Genomic DNA, 22130 nt, shown 5'->3' with positions numbered 1-22130 from the left:
GGTGAGTCATAGAACCTCTCCCTGCTCTGGTTTCCTTGTCTGTGATGGTAACCCCTGTAGGACTTGTCTCACAGGCTTGTGAGAGACAAAGAGGGGCCTAGATCCAGAGCTAGAAATGACCTGGAGTAGGCCCGAAGTGGAGTGCAGGCCCTCAGGCTCCAGAGCCTGTGTGTTTACCAGTGAGCTGAGTGTACAGGAAGTGCTGCATAAAATGTTGGTTAGGGCTCAGGCCTGTAAAATGCAAAGGGTGGACAGGATGGTCTCTAAGGAGCTTTCTTGTGCTGCCTGTGAGAGCCCATGATGCCTTTCCCCTTCTGTTCCTCCCCAATACTCCTTGGTCCTTGTGATGGGATTTCCTAGGTGCCGACCCCTTCTCCTTCCCCTTGCCTCCCATCCTCCCCACTAGAAGCACACAGAAGCACCTAGCCTCACTGTGTCAGCAGTGTATATACATGCCCTGCCTCATGACACTTCCTTTCCTGTCTTTCTTCTTCCTCCTGGCGTGGACGTAACTCCCCAGACTCCACCCAGACTCCAGCTCTGGCGGGCCTGTGGTTCTGAAAAGGGTATGGGGTGGGGGGCCTGGGACAGAGTGTGGCTCCTGCCTGGAGGACCTGTCTAGCAGTTTGTAAGACGTGGTGTCTTATTTGCAAAAGTTTGCAAAATGCTTTATGTACGTTATCTCATTTCTTCCTCACAACAACCCTGTGGAATTGAGGTGCTCTTGATCGTTTTTATAGATGAGGAGACCAAGGCTAGAGATTAAAATGACTTGTCCAGACATAAATGCTAGTAAGAGATACAGCTAGTGTCGGAGGCCGGACTCGAACTCTGGGCTTTCTGCCTCCAAGTCCAGCACTGTCTATTGTGCTGTGCTAAATAGAGGCTTATTGAATGGCTTAGGAGAATAGATGCTGCTCACTGATCAAGACATTGTCAGGGCCTTCATCTGTTCCTAGGTTGATGGGCGAGAAAGGCGGCGGGGTTTTTGGATTTTTTCTGAAGTTTGTCCTAGGTTTTCCTGACCCTGCTCTCTCTGGCCTCTGCACCTCTCCTGGGTCAGTCACCTGCTTGGCTGCTCCTCGGTCTCCTTTCCTGGTCCTGGTTACACCCTCTAACCAAACCCCAGGGCTCTCACTTGATAATCTCTTAGGATCTCAGACCCATCTCAGGACTCCCAACTTCCCCTTTACTGCTGAGGGTCCATCATTCTTCAAGCCATCACCCAGTCCTGTAGACCTCCCTCATCAGCTTTACTCATGAGTGTGGAGGACCTCCCCCCATGCTGCCCTTCCTCAGGCCCTAATTCCTATTGCAGTATCACCCTCTCCCCCCAGCCACTCCTGCTCAGGAACCTGCAGAATCAAATAGAAAGGCCTTTGGCTGGCTGTAGTTAAACAAAAAAAAAGTATTGTTCTTTACCATACCTTCCTGCCTTTTCGAGTCTTCTTAGCCTTTACTTCACATTCTGTCTCTCAACTCAGGACCTTTACTCACTGGCTGACCTCATGCCCCTCACCTCCCCTTCTTAATTTCCAGACTCAGCTAAACCTCACATTCTTCAGGAGGCCTTTCCTGGTCCCCCCAGCTGCTTGTGCCTAGCTCTGCTTCTACTCTGTGTCTATCATGTTTATTCCTAGTTATTTACAAAGCGGTTGTCATTGGCATTCAAGTGTGAGTTCCTTGAGGGCAAGTCCTGTTGTCGGCTTTCATTTGTATCCCTAGTGCTTAGCACGTGTGTGCTTGAGTGGCATAGTGTAGGCACTTGATAAAGGCTTGTTGACTGACATTTCCTAAATGTCCACTGTGTGAAAGATACTGTGCTAGGCCAAGGCTTGGCAACTCAGCTGTATGAGAGCTCAGTGATCAGAGCCTAGGAAAACTAGCTCATCCTGTTCAGCTCACATGATGCTGGTTTGTGCCGGAAAGTTGATTTCATAATTTGTATCTAAGAGCATGACTGTTTGAACTCTCCAGAGAACATGGCCTGTACCTTCTCTTGCCAGCAGGAAAATCTGCTTGGGAAACCAGATTAAGATCAAACAAGGAGCCTGTCCCAGCTGCTTGTTCTTTCCTTCACCAAATAGGTGACTGTTTGTTATGGGCAAGGACTGACCTGGGCTCTTTAAAAGAGAACAGGAGGTGAACAAGGCAAGGCTCTGTTCTTCAGGGAATCAATCTTTGAGTTAACTTCAGGAGACATTGATTGGAAACCTACTCAGAGGAGAGCACTCTGCTTAGGTGCCAAGAGCAGAACAGCATTGAGCTAAGGCTCGATTCCTGCCCACGTGGATCTTGCAGTCAATAAGAAGGGATGTGGGGTCAGTGGACACACACCCCGACACAACTTAAAACCACACGAAGACTTTTGGGATACCCTCTGTAATGGGAAAGACTTGAGAGGTGCAAACAAAGCAATATGTAAAGTTTCAGGAAGAAAAAAAACATTATTTACTGGTACAGTCAAGGAAAGCTTCCCAGATGAGATGGCTTTGAGTTAGGCTTTAAAGGTTTAAGAAGAATACACCAGATGGAAAGTTAGAGAAGATAATCGAGACATATATGAATAAGTACAATCTAAGGCAGTGTTATAGGAATTCAGAGAAAAGAGAGATGTCTGGGCTGATCAGGTCAAATACAGGGATGAGGTCACATTTAAACTGCAGAATAGTTAAGACATGATGGTTTTTTTCCCTTTTTTAATTAATTTATTTTTAGTTTTCAACAATCACTTCCATAAGCTTTTGAGATTTAAATTTTCTCCCCCTTCCTCCCCAAGATGGCATGCAGTCTGATATAGGCTCTACATATACATTCATATTAAACTTATTTTCATATTAGTCATGTTGTAAAGAAGAATTAGAACCAATAGGAGGAACCACAAGAAAGAGAAACAAAACAAAACAGAAGGGAAAAAAAAGAGCAAATAGTATGCGTTGATCTGCATTCAAACTCCATAGTTCTTTCCCTGGATTTGTATAGCATTTTCCAGCATGAGAGTTGTGGAGATGTCTTAGATCCTTCTATTGCTGAGAAGCACTAAGTCTGTCAAAGTTGATCATGGCACAACGTGGCTGTTACTGTGTACAATGTTTTTCTGGTTCTGCATCAGTTCATGCGAGTCTTTCCAGGTTTTTCTGAAGTCCACCTGCTCATCATTTCTTATAGAACAATAATATTCTATTACATTCATATACCACAGTTTGTTCAGCCATTCCCCAATTGATGGGCAGCCTTTCAATTTCTAATTCTTTGCCACCACAGAGAGAGCTGCTATAAATGTTTTTGTACATGTGGGTTAAGAAAGATGTTTTCAATCAGGCCTACCTATAATGGCCACTACAGATAGAGGACTGGACTTGGAAGTAGGAATAGCTGAGTTAGAATAATCCCATTTTACCAGCTGTATGACTCTGGACAAGTTAATTTAACTTCTCCCAGCCTAATTTCCTTATCTATAAAGTGGGAATAACACTGGCACCTACCACAGAGGGTAGTTGTGAGAATCTAGTGGCACGTAGAAGGCATTTTGCAAACCTTCAAGTGCTATATACTTGCTAGTTATTATTGTTAATAATAAACTCTAGAATTTCTTTACTTCTCTGTTGCATCGAGAGTATGGGAAGTTTACTCTAAAGCCAAGAGGTATGTATGAGGAATGAAAATGGTTGAGAATCTCTGAGTTACCATGTCTGTGTGTAGACAGATATTGGGAGACTTTGATAGGTAGAAGGCATAGTTTGAATAGGAAAAAAGGAAGGAATTTTGGGGAGGATGCCACTGCGCTTTTGTTTGGCTATTATAGTCAGTGGCTTATGAAGAACAGTTCTGAGGGCCTAGAGGGAAGGATGACAAAGGTAGCTGGTGTCCACATTTGGAAGGGCTTGAGTATCATGAGTTTGGAAATTATTCAGCTGGGAGCCGTTGAAAATTTTTAAGGCAGAAAATTTTTAAGTTGCAGAATTCAATGAACATTTATTAAGGGCCTGTTTGCAGTGCACTGTACTAGCACACAGATGAAAACAGACATTAGCCCCTGCCTTCCCTCGAGGAAGGAATCTAGTAGGGCAGACACAACACTCCATATTACATGTGAATAGGAGAGGATCAAACAGAGATCACTAACACTTGAGGAGAGATGAAGGAAAACTTAGTAGACATGGTGAGACTTCGGGGGGACCTCTCAGGAAGGGAAGGGCTTGCACTGGCAGAGATTCTGGGGAAAGACTATTCCAGGCACGGGGGCCATGTGGGCAAGAGTCAGGGGCAGAAAAAGGCAGCAGTTTTCAGAGAAACAGCAGCACTGAGTTCCCTGGCTGACTGGGAGAGGAGGTATATGAGGAAGCAGTCAGATAGAGGTCTGAACTAAGAAGGACGAATCAGAGGACAGCTAAGGAAGGCTCTTTCCCTAGCAGAGCGCTCACAGCAGATTACAACTGAGTTTGCTCCTGACATGCTCTGGCAGGCAGTCTCCATCATGTGAATGCCTTAAATGACATTTGGACCAATCATTAAAAATCAGTATAAGATTCACATAAATCCTTTTAATTTCTGCATTCCCTTCTCAATAAATCCCATCCCTCTTCTCATGCCCAAAAACAAAAAAGAAAGGAAAGCGAGGCTGGCAGAACCAGCCAACACACGGGCCACCCATGCAGTGTTCCCTGCCCACTGTCTCCTGGCTTCACGAAGGAGAGAGGGGGTGACGTGGTCACCAAGTCACAGTCATTAAACGGTGTGAAGTTTCATTGTGGTATTCTTTCCGTGCGTTTTGGCCTGTGTGGTTTTCCAGCCTTTACTTACCTCCCTCTTCATTAGTTTGTAGATGTCTTCCCATGCTTCTCTCACTTCTCCACGTCCATTGTTTTTTGTGGCACAATCATACTCCATTATATTCATGTGCCATAATTTGTTGTATAATTCCACAGTGGGTAAGTATCTGCTTTGTTTCCATTTCTTTGCTACTACAAAAAGTGCTGCTGTGAATACTTGGGAATGTAGGCACCTTTCTTTCTTGGACATCTGTTTTCTTGAGTCAGAGGATTGGGACATTTTAGCCATTTTCTTAACATAATTCCAAATCGCTTTCCAGAATAAATGAATGGAAAAGAATTTATTAAACTTTTCTATCTGCTGAGTTGGGGATATGAGCAGTTAGGTAGCACAGTGGATAGAGTCTCTATCCTGGAGTCAGGAAGACCTGAGTTCATATCTGGCCTCAGGCATTTACCTAGCTGTGTGACTCTGGGCAAGTCACTTAACCCTGTTTGCCTCAGTTTCTGGCGAAGGAAATGGCAAACTGCTCCATTGTCTCTGTTAAGGAAACTCCAAATGGAGTCATGAAGAGTCGGACACAGCTGAACAACCACAATGAGTTGGGGATACAGCTACAAAGCAAGGGTGGTTTCTTTTCTTAAGGAGCTTCTGTCCTAATTGGAGAAGCAACACAAATAGGGGAGTGGTGGTCAGGAAGGAGCACTTTGTCTTTTCCCTCCTTTGTAACATACTGACACAGTCAAGGAAAACAAAGATATTTTGCTTGTCCAAAAAGGTATGTCTCCTTCCATGCCTTGAGTCCATTAAAGGAGGGGCCCTTTGGATCAGAAAGCTTCAGGGATGGTGGTTGGGGCCATAGGTGAGTCCTGTGATGTGTTCCATTCCTACCTGTGCTAGAGTTGTTTTGATCACAGGCCCTAAGGTTCGTGGCCAGGTGCCTGTGCAGAGGAGGGAGTGAAGCATGGCTGGGCTGTCCTGCTTCAGTGGTGAGGAGGGGCCCATCCCCAGCTCTGGGCAGGACGGTGAGGGAGCCTGTCTAGATCCAGTAGTGGGCTGGTGTCTGTGTCCAACAACATTCTTTTGTCATGTTGGTCAGTTTATGGAATGTGGCAAAATCTCTGAGCTTTTTTAATATTAGTGAATCAAGAATCATCCCAAAATTGGGGATTTCCTCACAGTAACTTACTGTTTTAAGTCAGAAAGCCTAGGTTTGAATCCCAGTTCTGCCACTTTTTCACTTGTCTAACCTTGGGCAATCACTTAACCTCTTTGTGCCTCAGTTTACTCATCGGTAAAATGAGGGAGTAAATGGCTTAGAAGAGTCCCTCTCATGTTAAATCCAAGATTGCTTGTTTTCTAGGAGTGAGTCAGAGTATTATATCTAGGTGTTAAATATCCGTTTAATCCATTTTGAGGTTTGTGCCTATCAGGTGAATAAAGAAAAGGGTACTAGGAAAGAGCTTGAGTTTGTTATTCAAGCCTTTACTTTGAAAATGGTCTTTTGTGTGTGCTACCCATAGAGTCATCTTCATGCAAAATAGTTTAATGTTTATATTCCATTTTAAAAAATTAATGAATTGCCTGGTGTTGGCATCTCATGCTATTTTTACCCCCTTCAGGTCAATGAATGGTCTTTGAAGATCAGAAAAGAAATGAGAGTAGTTGACAGGCAAATAAGAGGTAAGTGATCTTGTCCTTGCAATTCTTGACCCTGATTCATGCACTTTATTTTGGCATAATAATAATATAACAAAAATTCCTTGCCAGCATACGTAGAGATGTATTTTGTTAGCTTTTCTTGTTTATTTTATGATGGGTATTAGAAAAATTAAGAAATAAATTCAGAGAAGCTTTGAATTTTGTCTAATGGATAAAAAGAGGAAAAGAAGAAACTACAAAGTAAGCCTTTTGTAGAATTTAAATGAACAAATTTTATATGCATGAATAAAAAAATGCCAGAGAGTTATTTACACCTAAATTATTTATCATAGGTAGCTTGGTTATAATTTTAGCATATTATGTGTTCAGTACTGGAGATTTAAGATATTGAGGTGACTTGAAGAGTGACAATCTCACAGGTTTTGAGATGGAATCCTTCCTGTCCACCTGACAGACCTCTAGGGCATCCCAGGAGACCCCTCCTGAGGCAGCCACATCTACTTCTGGACAGCTCTCATTGTGAGGAAACTCTTCTTGACATCAGACCTCAGTTCATCTCTCAGCTTCTTCCCCTCTGTGCCCCGGGTGTGGCCAGTAGGAGCTAAACAAACCCAGCCTAAGCCCTCCTCCACAGGACCAGCCCTTCAGTACTTGAAGACAGGTAGCACATTTGCCCTGTGTCTTCTCTTCTCTAGGCAGAACATCCCTAGTTCCCTCCAGATCATTGTCCTTTTTACACTACTGTGCCCAGTCCTGAATACCGTTCTCCGGAGGTTGGACTCTCACCTTCCTGGAGCTGATGCTTCTGACAGAGCCCAAGGCGGCATTAACCGCTTTGACCGCCACGTCACACTGTTCTCTCATTGAGCTTGTAGTTGGCTAAAAAAGCAAAACAAATTGCTATGAGGCCTCCCCCCTCCTGTGCCTGGGAAGCTGATGTTACCATTGTCATGGTTGTAAGAATCTTGGGATAAGAAATGGCTTGAATAATTCAGGCAACGTATTCCCAAGTGTCCCTTAAAGAACTGGGTACAGTGAATGGATGCGGACAGGAGCTGGAAATGTGCCTTGGATCAGGAGTGTCCTTTTATCAAAGGCTGCTATTTATACAGTCTCCCTATGGGAAGTGTTTTTGAAGCCATGTGTTAAAAGCTCGGTAAGAGTTAGATAATTTTCTAGTATAATTTACAAAAAAGCTTAATCACCCTTAAATCTATTGATTAATTATATATATATCCTTGGCCATGACATGAAAATGAAGCTTTATTATACTGTAAAGTGAGAGCTGCTTGAACAGAATTGTCAAACACTGAATTCTCATCCATATACAAGAATATCATTGTACATGGTGCTGCCGCTGAGGTGCCATGTGATATATGAGATGGTGTCGGTGATAAAGTCTTTCTAGTTCTTCAATAATATTCCTACAGTAATCTGTGATACCTCATTTTCCTCATCTGTCACATTGCTCACAATGCCTACTTCACGTAGCTGTTTTGAGGAAAGTTTTTTTCCTGTAGGTCTTAAAACAGTGTATCATAGTAAAGGTTGAAAAAGAGATTGAATAAAAATAATATTATCTGTAAGTAGAAGTACCTAATCCATCTCATAATAGATTATTAAAGGGAAGAAATTCTGATAGCGTTGAAATTGATCTTCCCTGTCAGTTTTCCTTAGTCTGTTCACTTGAATAGAGACAGAAGGCAGAAATCCCATACATCCACAATGAACATAACTGTATCACTATGGGATTTCAGATATTAGGAGCATATTGATTTTAGGGAGCAGAAAGTAGTTCATTTTGGCTAGAATGTCGAGTGTCCAGTGACGATTAATGTGGTTAGACAGGAGAGAGGGAGGTCGGAGGGAGAGCCTGCATGCAGACCCACTCTTGTGTTGATCCCCTTCCGCCACTGCTTCCTCCCCGTCTTCGTGCCCTTCCTCTTCCAGGAAGCTTCTTCCACCGTGAGACGGACACGACCATGGCACTCACCGATCTCCCAGGGTGACGGGAGGATCACGTGAGATGCGCCGTGTAAATGCTCACTCCCTTCCCCTTCTGTTGATGCTGGGCTGTGATTTGCTTTCTTTTTCCAGCTCCTGTACTTGTTGTTTGTTTGTGCTGCGTGATCAGCCCTTTGTAAAGCAATGGGACCAGTTTCCCTTTGTGACTCTTGGAAGCCGAGGAGCTGTGAGGGGGGGCAGGGAGCGGTACGCTCCAAGAAGGCTGGGTTGGCCAGGCTCCCGTAGAGAATAGAAATGTGTTTTGTTGTGTATGGCAGAGAAGACACGCAGGCAGGTATGGAATTGTGGTGCTCCCGATTTCAGGGTTGTGTTCTGGTGGGCCTCAGACGGTTATGTATCACACCAGCCAGCCAGCCAGAGGAGCTGGCATCGGGCTTTCTGGCCTCAGGTGGGCGCCGTGGCTCTTTGCTCAAAGGTCTCTCGGCTCCAGAATTTGTTAGTCGTCCTTCTGTTTTGTGATTGTCTCAAGTTCATGGCCATCGGGTAGGAGCTAGGAAATGGAGCCGAGCCAAGCCAAGGAGGGGACAACAAGAAGGAGAAAAAGAAAGTAGATCAAGACAGACCCACCTGTGACTATAAAGTAATGATACCAGTTTTTACTTTGCGATAAGTGTGACCCTAGATTCTCCTAAGCTGTGCAGCTCCAGTCATGTGCCTCATTGGAGGAGTTCACCAACTAGCCATCGTATGGTAAGAAGCTATGCTGTGTTGGGACTGGGGATACAGAAGTGAAGAATGAAATGGACCCTATTCTCAGTGAGCTCATGTTCTAGTGAGGGAGATAGTATGTACGTGTATAAATATAACTAGACTAGATACAGAATAAATAAAAGGGAGTTTGGAAGGGAGGACACTTGCATGGAGCATGGCCAAGGCAAGAGCATGGGCACTGGAGATGAATTGTCATGTATCAGGAAGGAGAGATGTCCAGCTCGACCGGATTGAAGAGTGTGGGAAGGGACTGATGTACAGTGAGGGTGGAAAGCTAAGTTGGGATCAAGCTGTGAATCTCAGGATCTCAGAATTGGCTCTGACCAGAGAGTTGCAAACTTTCGGCCTCAGTTTGTGAAGTAAAGTTGGAAGGAGTCTTGGAAACACTCTCAGCTCCACTCATTCTCTGGATTGCTCCCCCTTCTCACTAGGAATCTTACCCACCTTGGATTTCAAACTTATTCCAAGGCCTCATCTTTTGTCAGGGACCCTAGTCGTGCTCACTTGGTTCTGCCTCAGCACACTGTGCAGACTGCTGTACATCCGTAGCCCAACCTTAATTTGATCCTGCTCTAGTACCCTCCTTCCCCATTGTTCCACTTCTCCATTCTTTCCCTGTCCTCCCCCTTTCTGGCCTTCCCTTCCATCCAGCTTTCCAGCTCCTATTTATGTTTTCTCTTCCTGTCATATCATGGAAGCTCCTCAAGTGTTATTTTTGTTCAGTCATTTCCAATTCTCCGTGATCCCATTTGGGGTTTTCTTAGCAAAGATACTGGAGTGGTTTGTCATTTCCTTCTCCAGCTCATTTTACAGATGGGGAAACTGAGGCAAAAAGGGTTAAGTGACTTGCCTAGGGTCACAGAGCTGGTAAGGCCACATTTGAACTCTGGGCAGTCTTCCTGCCTCCAGGCCTGGCACTCTGTGCACTATGGCACCATCTAGCTGTCCTCCTCAAGAGTAGGGACCACCTTGTTATATTGTATTTGTATCCCGAGCACAGTGCCTGGCACATAGGGAGTGGTTAATAAATTCTTAGTCTACTACCCAAGCAGCTATCTAAACAAAGGAAAAAAAGACATATCAATGATAATAAATAGCTAGTAAGGAGTCGGGAATGCCTCAGGCACGAACCCAGAAGAAGAGAATATCTCTGAAAGGTCTATAAACACCGCCTTGCCACTGGGTAAACTAGAATTCCTGGAAGAAATGAAGCAAGAGTTTAAAAAGCATGTTATAACAGAAATGAGAGCTCTAGAGGAAGGACTTGGAAGGAGAATTAGCAACTTAGGGCAAGAGGCAGAAAGCCTGATCTAAGTAACAGACTCCCTAAAAATTTGAATGGACCAAACGGAATTTAATGACTTCATGAAAAAAACAAAAAATATTAAAACAAAAAAAAGACCAACAATTAAAAAAAAACCCAGAAGAAAATATAAGGCATCTCGTAAAAAACAAATGACCTAAAAAACAGGTAAAAAAAGAGAAGAATGATTGGTCTACTATCTAGGCAGCTGACTAGAACACTGGGCCTGAGTTCAAATCCTACCTCAGACACTTCCTAGTTGTGTGACCCAGGACAAGTCACTTAACCTCTCTCAGCCTCAGTTTCCTCATATGCAGAATGGCTATAACAATAGCACCTGCCTGCTAGGGTTGCTGTAAGGATCAAATGAGATAATATTTGTAAAAGCACTTAGCATAGTACCTGGCACAATGCTTGTTTTCTTGCTTCTTTCCTACTGGAAAATATCACCAAAAAGGAAAAAAAAGTGCCCAGATACCACATTTCAAGAAATTTTGAATGAAAACTTCCCAAAGCCATGGTTAATTTTCTGAATTTATTTTGATTTAACAACAATCATTTCCATAAGCTTTTGAGTTTCAAATTTTTCACCCCCTCCCTCCCCAAAACAGCATGCAATCTGATATAGGCTCTACATATACATTCCTAAATGATTAATTTTCTAAAAGAAACATTAAAATGAAAACTCCCTGGAATATCCTAACCCAAATTGAGAAATTCCAGGTCAAAGAAAAAAAGTACTACAAGCAGCCAGAAAGGAGCCACAATCAGCATTGATAAGATTTGGCAGCTGCCTCCGAAGGAGGGAAGAGGGAGAAGCTTGTAACAAAATCCCTTACCCAGCCAAAACAGAGTCTTCTTGAACAGTGGAAGGAACAGAGAATTAGTGAAATAGAAGCACTTTTCCAAGCATTCCTGATGAAGAATACAAAAGTCAACAGATGGTTACTGTTTGCCAGGCATTGTGCTAAATGCTAGAAATACAAATTCAAGCAGAAAGACTGTTCCTGTCCTCGGGGGGCTGGCATTCTAATGGGGGAAGGTAATGCATAAAAGGAGGCTGAGAAGCAGGAGTTGGGGGGGAGGGTGAGACACCCAGGCAGGGTCATGATAGAGTCTGGAGAAGTCACTGGAGAGGAATAAAGATGTGGCTGGCTTGAGTATCTTCCGTAAAATGCAGGTTCTGGGGGAAACTAGGCCGGGGGTGGGGAGGTTCCCCATTCTTTAGCCTATTAGAGGAAGGGGCTGCAGGAGTGGAGTGAACTTGTAGGGTGAGGAGGCTCCTGTGGCATGGGAGAGATCCTGAAGAGGAAGGAGGAAGGTGAATTGAGGGATTAGAAAGAACTCAACAAGGACCTGTCCTAATAGGAAGAGGAGAAACAAGGGTCTTCTCAGAACCCTGATATCATCATGGGGCACAGCTAGTAAGACAGAGTACTTAAAAGAATAAGAGGTAGAGGATTTAAATAACCTAGTTTCAGAGAAAGACATTAAGCAAACCATAAATAAACACCCGAAGAAAAACATCCCAGGGATAGATGGATTTATAAGTAGATTTTATCACAGTCACAGAACAGTTGATTCTACTATTACATAAACTGTTTGAAAAATTAAGAAAAGGAGGAATTCCACTAAATTCCTCCTAATAAAAAGATAATTTGTCTAAACCAGGGAGAAAGAAAACTATGTGCTAATAATATCTCTAATAAATATTGACCCACAAAGGATATGAACAGACGGTTCTCAGATGAAGAAATTAAAGCCATCTACAGTCATATGAAAAAATGCTCTAAATCACTGTTGATTAGAGAAATGCAAATCAAAACAGCTCTGAGGTATCACATCACACCTATCAGATTGGCCAACATGACAAAACAGGAAAATGATAATGTTGGAGAAGATGTGGGAATATTGGAACACTAATGCATTGTTGGTGGAGTTGTGAAACGATCCAACCATTTTGGAGAACAATTTGGAACTATGCCCAAAGGTCTATAAAAATGTGCATACCCTTTGACCCAGCAATAGCACTTCTAGGGCTATATCCCAAAGAGATCATACAAATGAGACAAGGACCCACATGCACAAAAATATTCAGAGCAGCTCTTTTTGTGGTGGCAAAGAATTGGAAATTGAGAGGATGCCCATCAATTGGGGAATGGCTGAGCAAGTTGTGGTATATGAATGTAATGGAATACTGTTGTGCTATAAGAAATGATGAACAGGCTGACTTGAGGAAAAACCTGGAAAGACATCTATGGTCTGATGCTGAGTGAAGTGAGCAGAACCAAGAGGACTTTGTAGACAATAACAGCCACGTTGTGCAATGACTAATATTGATAAATTTAGCCCTTCCCAGCCATACAAGGATCTAAGATATTTCCAGAGGCCTCGTGATGGAAAATGCTATCCACATCCGAAGAAAGAACTATGAAAGTTGAATTGCTATTCTTTTTCTCTCTTCCGCTGAGTTTTGTTTCCTCTTTCTGATGGTTCCTCCTATTGGTTTTAACTTTTACTTACAACACCGCTAATGTGAAAATATGTTTAATAGGAATGTAAATATATAGCCTATATCAGATTGTATGCCATCTTGGGGAGGATGGTGGGGAGGAAGGGGGAGAAAAATTTTAAACTCAAAAGCATATGGAGGTGGTTATTGATAAATCAAAATGAATTAATGAAATAAAATTTTAAAAAATATTGACACAAAAATTTTAAATGAAATATTAGCGAAGAGTCTACATTAACATAGTTAAAAGATTATATACACTATGACCAGGTTGGACTTAAACTAGTAATTCAGTATTTGTTCAATAATAGGAAAGCTATAAACATTATAGACTATATTAATAATAAATACAATAAAAATCATTATGTCACATCGATTCAGCAAAAGCTTTTGACAGAATACAACACTTATTTTTATTAAAAATGCAAAAAAGCATAGGATTAAACAGCTTTTCTTTAATATGGTCAATAGTATCTAAAACTAAAAGCCACCAGTATATGTAGTGAGGATAAAATAGAGATCTTTTCTTATATCAGGAATAAAGGAAGGTTGTACATTATTTCCATTTTGGTATAGTGTCAGAAACGTTAGCTGTAGTTATAAGAGAAGAAAAAGACATTGAGGCAGTTAGCATCGGCCGGGAGGATACACATCGCTTTTTGCATGTGATGTTATGGCATACTTATAGAACCCTAGAGAATAAGCTAAAAATTAATTGAAATAATAACATCATCAAAGTTAAAGATTAAAAATAAATCCACATAAACCATTAGTCTTATTGTGTATTTATCAGTAAAGCCCATCAGGAAAAGATAAATTCCTTTCCAAATAACTATATATGGTATGAAATATTAGGGAGTTCGTCTACAAAGGTGCTATGTAAATGCAAATAGAAACTCCCTTTTCAGAGATTGACATACCTAAATAATTGGAAAATTATTAATTGTTTATGGATAGGCCAAACCAATATAATAAAAATTGCAATAATACTGATCTGAATTCACTTAGTGCCGTACCAATTAAATTATCAAATTATTACTTTATGGCACTGTAAAATATAATATGAAACTCAAATGGAGGAACAAAAGGTCAAGAATCTCAAGGGAAATTATGAAAAAGCCATTGGGAAGGCAGGGTGTCAGCAAGGCTGGATCTTGGCGTCTACGAGGATGCAGGAGACGTCAAAAACAGGCACGTCCATGGAGCAGATGTACATCCTAAAGAAACAGCAAACCATAGCTTAGTACTCAGTATGCATGAAGGGCCTCAACTGCTGTAAGAATCAACTATTTGATTAAAAAAACAACTTTCAAGAAACCCTGAAAGCAGCCTTGGAGAAATTCTTTATAAACCTATGCATCCCACTATATGCGAAGAGAAGCCTTAAGTGGTTACTTGACTTTAAAAGGTAATATTTCATAAACAAGTCAGAGGAGGGAGAAAAGAAACCACCATTCTGACCTATAGATTGGAGAAGAGTTCATGACCAAACAAGGTTTTGAGAGGATAACAGGAAATAAAATGGAAAATTTTAATTACATAAAATTAATGAGTTGTTACCCAAACAAAACCAGCTGGAAACAGGTAACTGGGGAAGAAGTCTTTACTGGAAGTTTCTCTGATGAACATCTCCTATTCAGGCTATCCAAGGAACACATTTAAATTTGTAAGGACAAGAGCCATTCCCCAAATTGATAGATGACCTAAGGATATGAAGAGGAGGTTTTCATTTTTCTTTTTTTTTTTTTTAGGTTAGGCAGTGGGGTTAAGTGACTTGCCCAGGGTCACACAGCTAATGTTAATGTGTCTGAGGCCGGATTTGAGCTCAGATCCTCTTGAATCCAGGGCCAGTGCTCTATCCACTGCGCCACCTAGCTGCACCAAGAGGTGGTTTTCAAATGAAGAAATACAAGCTATCACCAACAAATATGAAGAAAATTCTTCCAATCTTCAGTAATTAGGGAAATGCAAAGTAAAGCAACTCTGAGGTTTCACTTTACACCCATCAGATTGGCAAAGATGACCAAAAGGGAAAACTGGCAAATGTTGGAAGGGCACATTAATGCATTGGTGATGGCTCTGCGAACTGGTGCAGCCATTCTGGAAAGCAGTTTGGAACTTGGCCCCAACCCACTGAACTTGGCATGCCCTTTCACCCTTTCTATCATGACAAGGTCTCCAGCCCAAAGAGCCCAAAGAAGAGAAAAGGACCCATTTGTTCAAAGCTATTTATAGACACTCTTTTTGTAGTGGCAGTGGGCTGGTCACTAAGATGTATCTGTCAGTTGGGGAACAAATTATGGCCGATAAACATAATGGAATATGATTGTGCTGTAGTAAATAGCAGAAGTCAGGGTTTTCGAGAAATATGGAAAGACTTGTATGAATTGATGCAGAGTGAAGTGAGTAGAATCAAAACAGTTTATTCAGTAACAGCAGAATGTAAAGACAAATACTGTTGAAAAGACTAAAGAGTTCTGATCAGCGCAACAACCCTAGTGAGGCAGAACACTGCCCATCTGCTGAGGAGGAGGTGTTGTACTCAAGGTGCCCAGTGAGACAAACAGTTTTGGACATGACCAATGTGGAAATTTTTTTGCTTAGCTACGAATATTTGTTATAAGCCCCGCCCTGCCAAAGGGAATGGAAAGGAGGGTGAGGATAAGGGGATAAGGGTGGATTGAGAATAAGCGTCTCCCTTCCCCCCAAAATGAGAAAAGAAGGCCAGAAATAGCCACAGGATGGCGTAGCATGTTAAATGTTTAATTCTTATATAATTAAAAAGATCAAAGGTAAACAGGTTTATATGGGATTTTACAGACAGTAAGAACCTGCTAGAGGGGAAAAAAGTGTCCAGAAAAGGCAGAACTGAGTGACCTCAAAGAGCTTTTCAGTGGTTCTCTGTCCAGTGGGAATCGTTACCACTTTTTCCAAATAGTTCAGATCCAAAGAAATGGCCTTTTAATGAGCCATTCTTACAGATAGCTCCGTCACAGAAAGCAGCTCGAAGCTGAAGTAGAACTAGGCTAGAAATGATTGAAGAAAATGAAAACTACATGCTCCTGAAAGTTTTCAGAGTAGCGAGTGTCTGTCTCTTCAGCCCTTATTGTCTGTTCCATCATTTTCACAGATATTACAAGATGGCTGAGACTTCAGTAGTCCTTTAAAAAAATATCTTAGAGAATGAGTATCACTTCTCCTTTTGTGTCTTTAACTCTTTTAAATCCTTTTTCTGCACTGTGATTTGTATGTGATAGACAAGAGTTGTAGACTTATATGTAAAAACTGAACAGGACCTCAGAAGTACTATAATCTGATGGGTACCTATATCATTGGAGCAGAGATTTATGGCTGGAAAGGACTGTAAGGATTTATTTCCCCAAATATTTTATTTTTTTCTAATTATATGTAAAAAATGTTTTAACATTGATTTTTTAAAATTTTGAGTTCTGGCAGCTAGGTGGCACAACGGATAAAGCATTGGCCCTGGATGCAGGAGGGCCTAAGGTCAAATGCAAACACTGACACTTACTAGCTCTGGGATCCTGGGCACTTAACCTTGATTGCCTCTCAAAAAAAAAAGTTATTAAAAAAATTTTTTTTGAGTTCCAAATTCTCTTTCTCCTTCCTTCCCCGCCCCCCTCATTGAAAAGGCAAGAAATTTGATATTGATTCTGTATGTGTAGTCTTGCAAAACATATTTCCATATTAGCCATGTTGTGAAAGAAACACAGACCCCCCCAAAAAAAACCCCAAGAAAAATAAAGTTTAAAAAAAAAGTATGTTTTGATCAGCTTTCAGAGTCCATCAGTTCTTTGTCTGGAGGCAGATAGCATTGTTCATCATGAGTCCTTCAGAATAGTCTTGGCTTGTGTTGCTGACAATGGCTAAGTCATTCACAGTTGATCACTGTACCCAATGTTATTGTTACTGTGTACAGTGGTCTCCGGGTTCTTCTCGTTTCACTTTGCCTGAGTTGTTACAGGTCTTCCATGTTTCTCTGAAAGCATTCTGCTCATCATTTCTTAGAGCACAATGTATTTCATTCCATCATAATCCTGTACCACAACTTATTTAGTCATTCTCCAGTTGATGGACATCTCTTAAATTTCCAGGTCTTTGCTAGCACATAAAGAGCTGCTAGAAATATTTTTGTACATATAGGTCCTTCCCTTATTGTTTTTTTTTTTTGAGGGGGGAGGGGTATCTCTTTATGATACAGACCTAGTAGTGGTATTAGCTGGGTCAAAGGGTTTTATATAGTTTTATACTTTTTGGAGCATAGATCCAGGTTGTTCTCCAGAATGGTTGGATCAGTTCACAACTCCACCAGCAGTGCATTCGTGTTCCTTTTTTCCCACATCCCCTTCAGCATTTGCTGTTTTCCTTTCCGAAAGGATTATTTAATCTGATTCTCTCGTTTTACATGAAGAAATAGGCCATGGGATTAAAGGACTTGCCTAAGGTCACACGGGTAGATAGTAACAGATAGCTGCCTAGAAGGATGGTGTGTCTTGACCTACATTGCATGCCTCTAGCTGCAGCCTTCCCGTATTACATCTTCTCGGTGAATAGCCAGATCTCTTCAAAGTACACAAGAAAAATAATTTGACAGGGGCAGCTAGGTGGTGCAGTGGATAGAGCAGCAGCCCTAGAGTCAGGAGGCAAATCCAGCCTCAGACACTTACTAGCTGTGTGACCCTGGCCAAGTCACTTAACCCCAAATGCCTAAAAAAAAACCCAAAAAAACCAGAGACCAACAAAAAAAGAAAAATAATTTTTATAACAGTCTGTTTTCTTCTTTTGTATGTACTCATAGGTGGGAAGAGAAAGATTTGGTATGTTGTCACCTACTGTATAATACCTCCTGTGTACCAAGGGATCATCTCTCCTCTGTCAAGATAATAGATACTGCTAAGTCAGCATCAGTGCAACATGTCCTTTGCGTTTTGTTTATAATTGTTGGGGAGGAGTTTCCCTGACCCAGACAAGCACACTCACTCTCCTATCTCTCCACTCCCCTGTTCCTCCTTAAATTAATATGTGTATAGTTGGAGTTGTATATACTGGTTTTCTCTTATACTTCTCATTATTTCGTGAATCTTTCTAAATGCCCTGATATTCTTCATTTATCACTTTTGATGGTGGTATATTATGTTACTGGGGTTTGCTGGCTAGATTTCTTTCTCAGAGACCAAGCCTGAAACCTAGTTCACTCTGGATCTCATGGATAGGTCCCTGCCCAAGTACCACTTAGTGGCTATTTTTTGGGCCCTTCTTGCTTGGAGTGAATGCAAGTAGTAACTTTTTCTCTTTTAGCCAGCAACTCTGAAGGTCTTCCCCTGCCAGTTTGATTTTTTAAAATTTTTATTAAAAGAGCCATCCCTTGATTCACTTTTTAAAGAGGCCTGTTCACTGAATGGGTGTTACCTCACTCAGAGTGAGAACCTTAGCTTAAAAGGGCCAGGGTCTCCCATTGTATCCTGGGCCGTTTCCAGTCTTCCTGATTTAACATCTGGCCACTGGACCCAGATGGCTCTGGAGGAGAAAGTGAGGCTGGTGACTTTGCACAGCCCTCCCTCACTCAAATCAAAGTCAATTGCAAGTCACATCTTCATCTCCCTGATGTCATGGTTCTCTTTGAGAATGAAGGATAAACCACACAATTTCAGCCATTCACCACCTGTGACTCATTCATGGTTTTTTCCCAGTTCTTTGCAATCACAAATGTTGCTCTTTTAATATATTTTCAAATGGATATTTTTTTTTCTTTATAAGACTTTAAAATACTTGGTGTATTCCCAATAATGAAAGGATTAGGTAAATGATGGTATGGTGATTTTTTATGACTTGTACGACTTGTGTTATCTGATTGTCCTCCAGAAATATTTTTTATCAACCTACATTTCTTCCTTCAATGTTTGTATATATTTTTTTCTCCACATTTTCACTATAATTGACTTTTGCCACTGAGTTATTTTTGCGACTTTGGGTATTACGACGTGTACTACGAGTTGTTTTTTTAAAAAATTTCATTTCTGATGTCTGATGAGGTTGTTTGTTTTCGCAAGTTATTTAATCCATTAGTGTATCTGCTTTTGTAAATTGGCTTTATCCTTTGGCCATTTATCCAGTGAATAATTGAGTATTGCTCAGGTAAATTTTAGTTATTAAGTTTTTATTATATTTGCATAGATACTTTTCTAATCACTTATTTTTCTTTTTGTCTTGATTATGCTGTTTTTGTAAAGCAGAACTTTATGTAGTCATTCGGTAAGGCCCATTTTAACTGCTGCCTCCTTCTTATAGATGCATAGATAAGGGCCATGAACTCAAGGCTTCTAGGCTCTCCCATCAGCCTAGCTACCATATTCTTGGTCAGAGAATAGGACGGAAAGCTGGTGTAGTGGGTAGAATGCAGTCATTGGAATCAGGAGGAACTGAGTTTGAATCCTGCCTTAGATACAGTTACTGGCTGTGTGACTCTGTAACCTCTGTTTGCCTCAGTTTCCTCATCTGTAAAAGGAAGATGATAACAATCATGCTTAACTTCAAATGAGGTCCTAATATATGAAGTGCTTTGTAAACCTTAAAGTGCCGTATTAATGCTAGAAATTAAAATAGATGTAGGCCCTCACACAAACTATCCCTGGTGCACAGATATTACCAAATGTTGTTTCTTCTAGAAAGGTCACTGAACTTGAAGTCAGAAGACCTGGGTTCGTGTCCTGTTACTGCCATTTATAGTCATGTGACCTTAGCCAAGTCACTTGACTTCTGAATCTCAGTGTCCTTATCTATAAAATTACAGGGTTAGAGCAGGTGACCTGTGCATTGGTCAGGCTATATTTGGAGTGGTGGGATTAGTTCTGGGTGCCACAGTGTAAGAAGGACATTGATCTAAGCTCAAGAGCATCTGGAGGGAGTAGCCAGTGTGGTGAGAGGCCTCCTGCCTTAGGAAGGCTCCCCTGCCTTGGAGCTTTCCAAGACTTGTCTGCTGTGTTATAATGGAGATTGATTTTGACTAGAATTTGAACCAGGTGGCTGCTGAGGTCTCTTCCAACTCTAAAATTCTGGGAACATGTGATTGCTAAGGTCCCTTGAAGCTCTAACAGCCTAGGTTAAAATGGAGAAATAGATGAAGTATCTCTGTAAGGCATTGAGATTCACAGTTACTGACCTTGCATTGTCTTCCCATTCAGAATACAGTAGTTTATAGTAGTTGGGGGATTTTCATAGTTTTTATAGTCTTTGGAATTGGTATCAAAACCATTGATGTAGGATATACAAAGGGTGAAAATTGTCAAAGGCTGCTTTGTACCTTTTATGTCATGGTATGGAATATATTTTATTTATATTTTTCTGTGTATGTGTGTGTGTGTGTGTGTGTGTGTGTGTGTGTTGATTCTGAAAATAAAAGGCCACAATAAGAAATGACAGATTTCAGTGTGGGCAGTATCCTTTACAGTCAGCCTCTGATTCTGGTGTTTCTATCTTGTTCATAATTCAGATATCCAGAGAGAAGAAGAAAAAGTGAAGCGATCTGTGAAGGATGCTGCCAAAAAGGGCCAGAAGGATGTCTGTGTCATTCTAGCCAAGGAGATGATCAGATCTCGGAAGGCCGTGAGCAAACTGTATGCCTCAAAGGCACACATGAATTCTGTTCTCATGGGCATGAAGAACCAGCTGGGTAAGGACTGGAGCTCGAGATGGAGCCTTTTGTTTTGAGGGCGGGGCACCAGGGCCTCCTCCGTGCTTTTTGTTTCTTTGTTCTCCTGGGTGTTGGTGCTGTGGGAGGCTGTATTTTCATTTTCGTTAATGTTTTTGAAGTACAAACCTTCCTAGTTATTTTCATTTTTCAGTTAACAAGCATTTATTTTCTCTCCATAGTATTTGCCCCCAAACTGAAAAGGAAAACAAAAGCTTTGTGACAGCTATGCACAATCAAGCAAAACAAAACTACATCACCCACATCTCAAACTGTCTCTCTCATGACACATCTTCATTCCATCTCTCTCTGTCATGACCAGCCTTTGGGATTGTGGTTTGTCATCGTTCTTCAGTCTTTGAAAGTGTTACCATTATTATATAAACTGTTTTTCTGGTCTGCCCCCTTCATTCTGTATCAGCTCATGTAGCTCTTCCCAGGATTCTCTGAACCCATCTCTCTTGCCATTTCTTGGGCACAATAATACTTTATGACATGTACCATAATTTTCTCAGCCATTCTGCTACTGTTGAGCACCCCCTCAGAGTCCTGTTCTGTGCCACACCACAAAAAGAGCTACTATAAATAATTTTGTATATATGGATCTTTTTCCTCTTTTTTGATCTTTTTGGGGTATCTGCTTAGTAAAGGCATTGGTGGTAAACTCTTAGTTAAGTGACATTTTGGAAATAGTTCTACATTGTTTTCCAAGATGGTTGTAACAGTTCCCCATGCCAGTTAACAGTGCGTTAATGTGCCTATTTCATCTGCAGCATTTGCCATTTTTGCCAATCTGATGCTTATAAATGGTTTGCATTTCAAAAGTTCATCTCTAAATTACTTGTTTAGAGCTTTAAATGTATTTAAGTATTAGGAGCAATGTTCTAGATTACAGTGAGGCTCCCAAACTAGCCCTCAGAAGCTCATTCAACCTTTGATTTAACTACATTATAATAATAGTAGTAGTAGTAGTAGTAGTAGTAGTAGTAGTAGTAATAGTGCTAGTACCAGTACCAGTACCAGAACCAGACCAATTCTGGGGGGCCCTGGGAGAGAAAAGGAGAAAGAAAGTTTCTTCCACATTTCATGAGATCAAAACTAACATGAGACAAAATTTGGAAATAGTCAAAGTACTTGTTTTTTGTACCCTCTCACATCCTCTGTTCTGCATACCACATGGCATATAGCCAGGGGTTTATGTGGCCTTCACCACCTCACTGGGGTTTACTCTTTCTTGATCGTTGTCCCCCAATTTCCTATGTCCCTTTCCCTTCAACTTGTCAACACAACTTTTGTTTGCTCAGTGGACTTGCTGTCAGGTGGTAAAAAAAGCTGTTGTATTGAATTAATTAACACTAATATGTTAATGACTAGAGCTCCCTCTGCCAAAAGAGGGAGGAGGGGAAGGCAAAAGAAAGAGCATAAGCATTTATCTA

The 22130-nt window shown here is 41.3% G+C and overlaps 2 protein-coding genes across 2 annotated transcripts in view; one reads left to right on the top strand and one right to left on the bottom strand.

Moving 5' to 3' along the window:
• The window catches only part of CHMP3 (charged multivesicular body protein 3), a 44446-nt gene that overhangs the window by 1149 nt on the left and 21167 nt on the right, over positions 1-22130 (top strand). The window contains exons 2-3 of the mRNA XM_020969457.2: positions 6396-6456; positions 20497-20676. Of these exons, the coding sequence (XP_020825116.1) occupies positions 6396-6456; positions 20497-20676 (241 nt within the window). The remainder of the gene's footprint in view (positions 1-6395; positions 6457-20496; positions 20677-22130) is intronic.
• KDM3A (lysine demethylase 3A) overlaps positions 14057-22130 on the bottom strand; it is a 115311-nt gene continuing 107237 nt past the window's right edge. Inside the window, exon 25 of the mRNA XM_020969454.2 lies at positions 14057-14203. Within this exon, the coding sequence (XP_020825113.1) occupies positions 14168-14203 (36 nt within the window). The 3' untranslated portion in view covers positions 14057-14167. The remainder of the gene's footprint in view (positions 14204-22130) is intronic.

This window comes from Phascolarctos cinereus, unplaced genomic scaffold, assembly GCF_003287225.1.
Source record: "Phascolarctos cinereus isolate Bilbo 61053 unplaced genomic scaffold, phaCin_HiC Scaffold_2;HRSCAF=192, whole genome shotgun sequence".
In the NCBI taxonomy this organism is placed as follows: domain Eukaryota; kingdom Metazoa; phylum Chordata; class Mammalia; order Diprotodontia; family Phascolarctidae; genus Phascolarctos; species Phascolarctos cinereus.
Note: the sequence above shows the minus strand (reverse complement) of the source record. Positions and strands in the feature narration are given on the sequence as shown.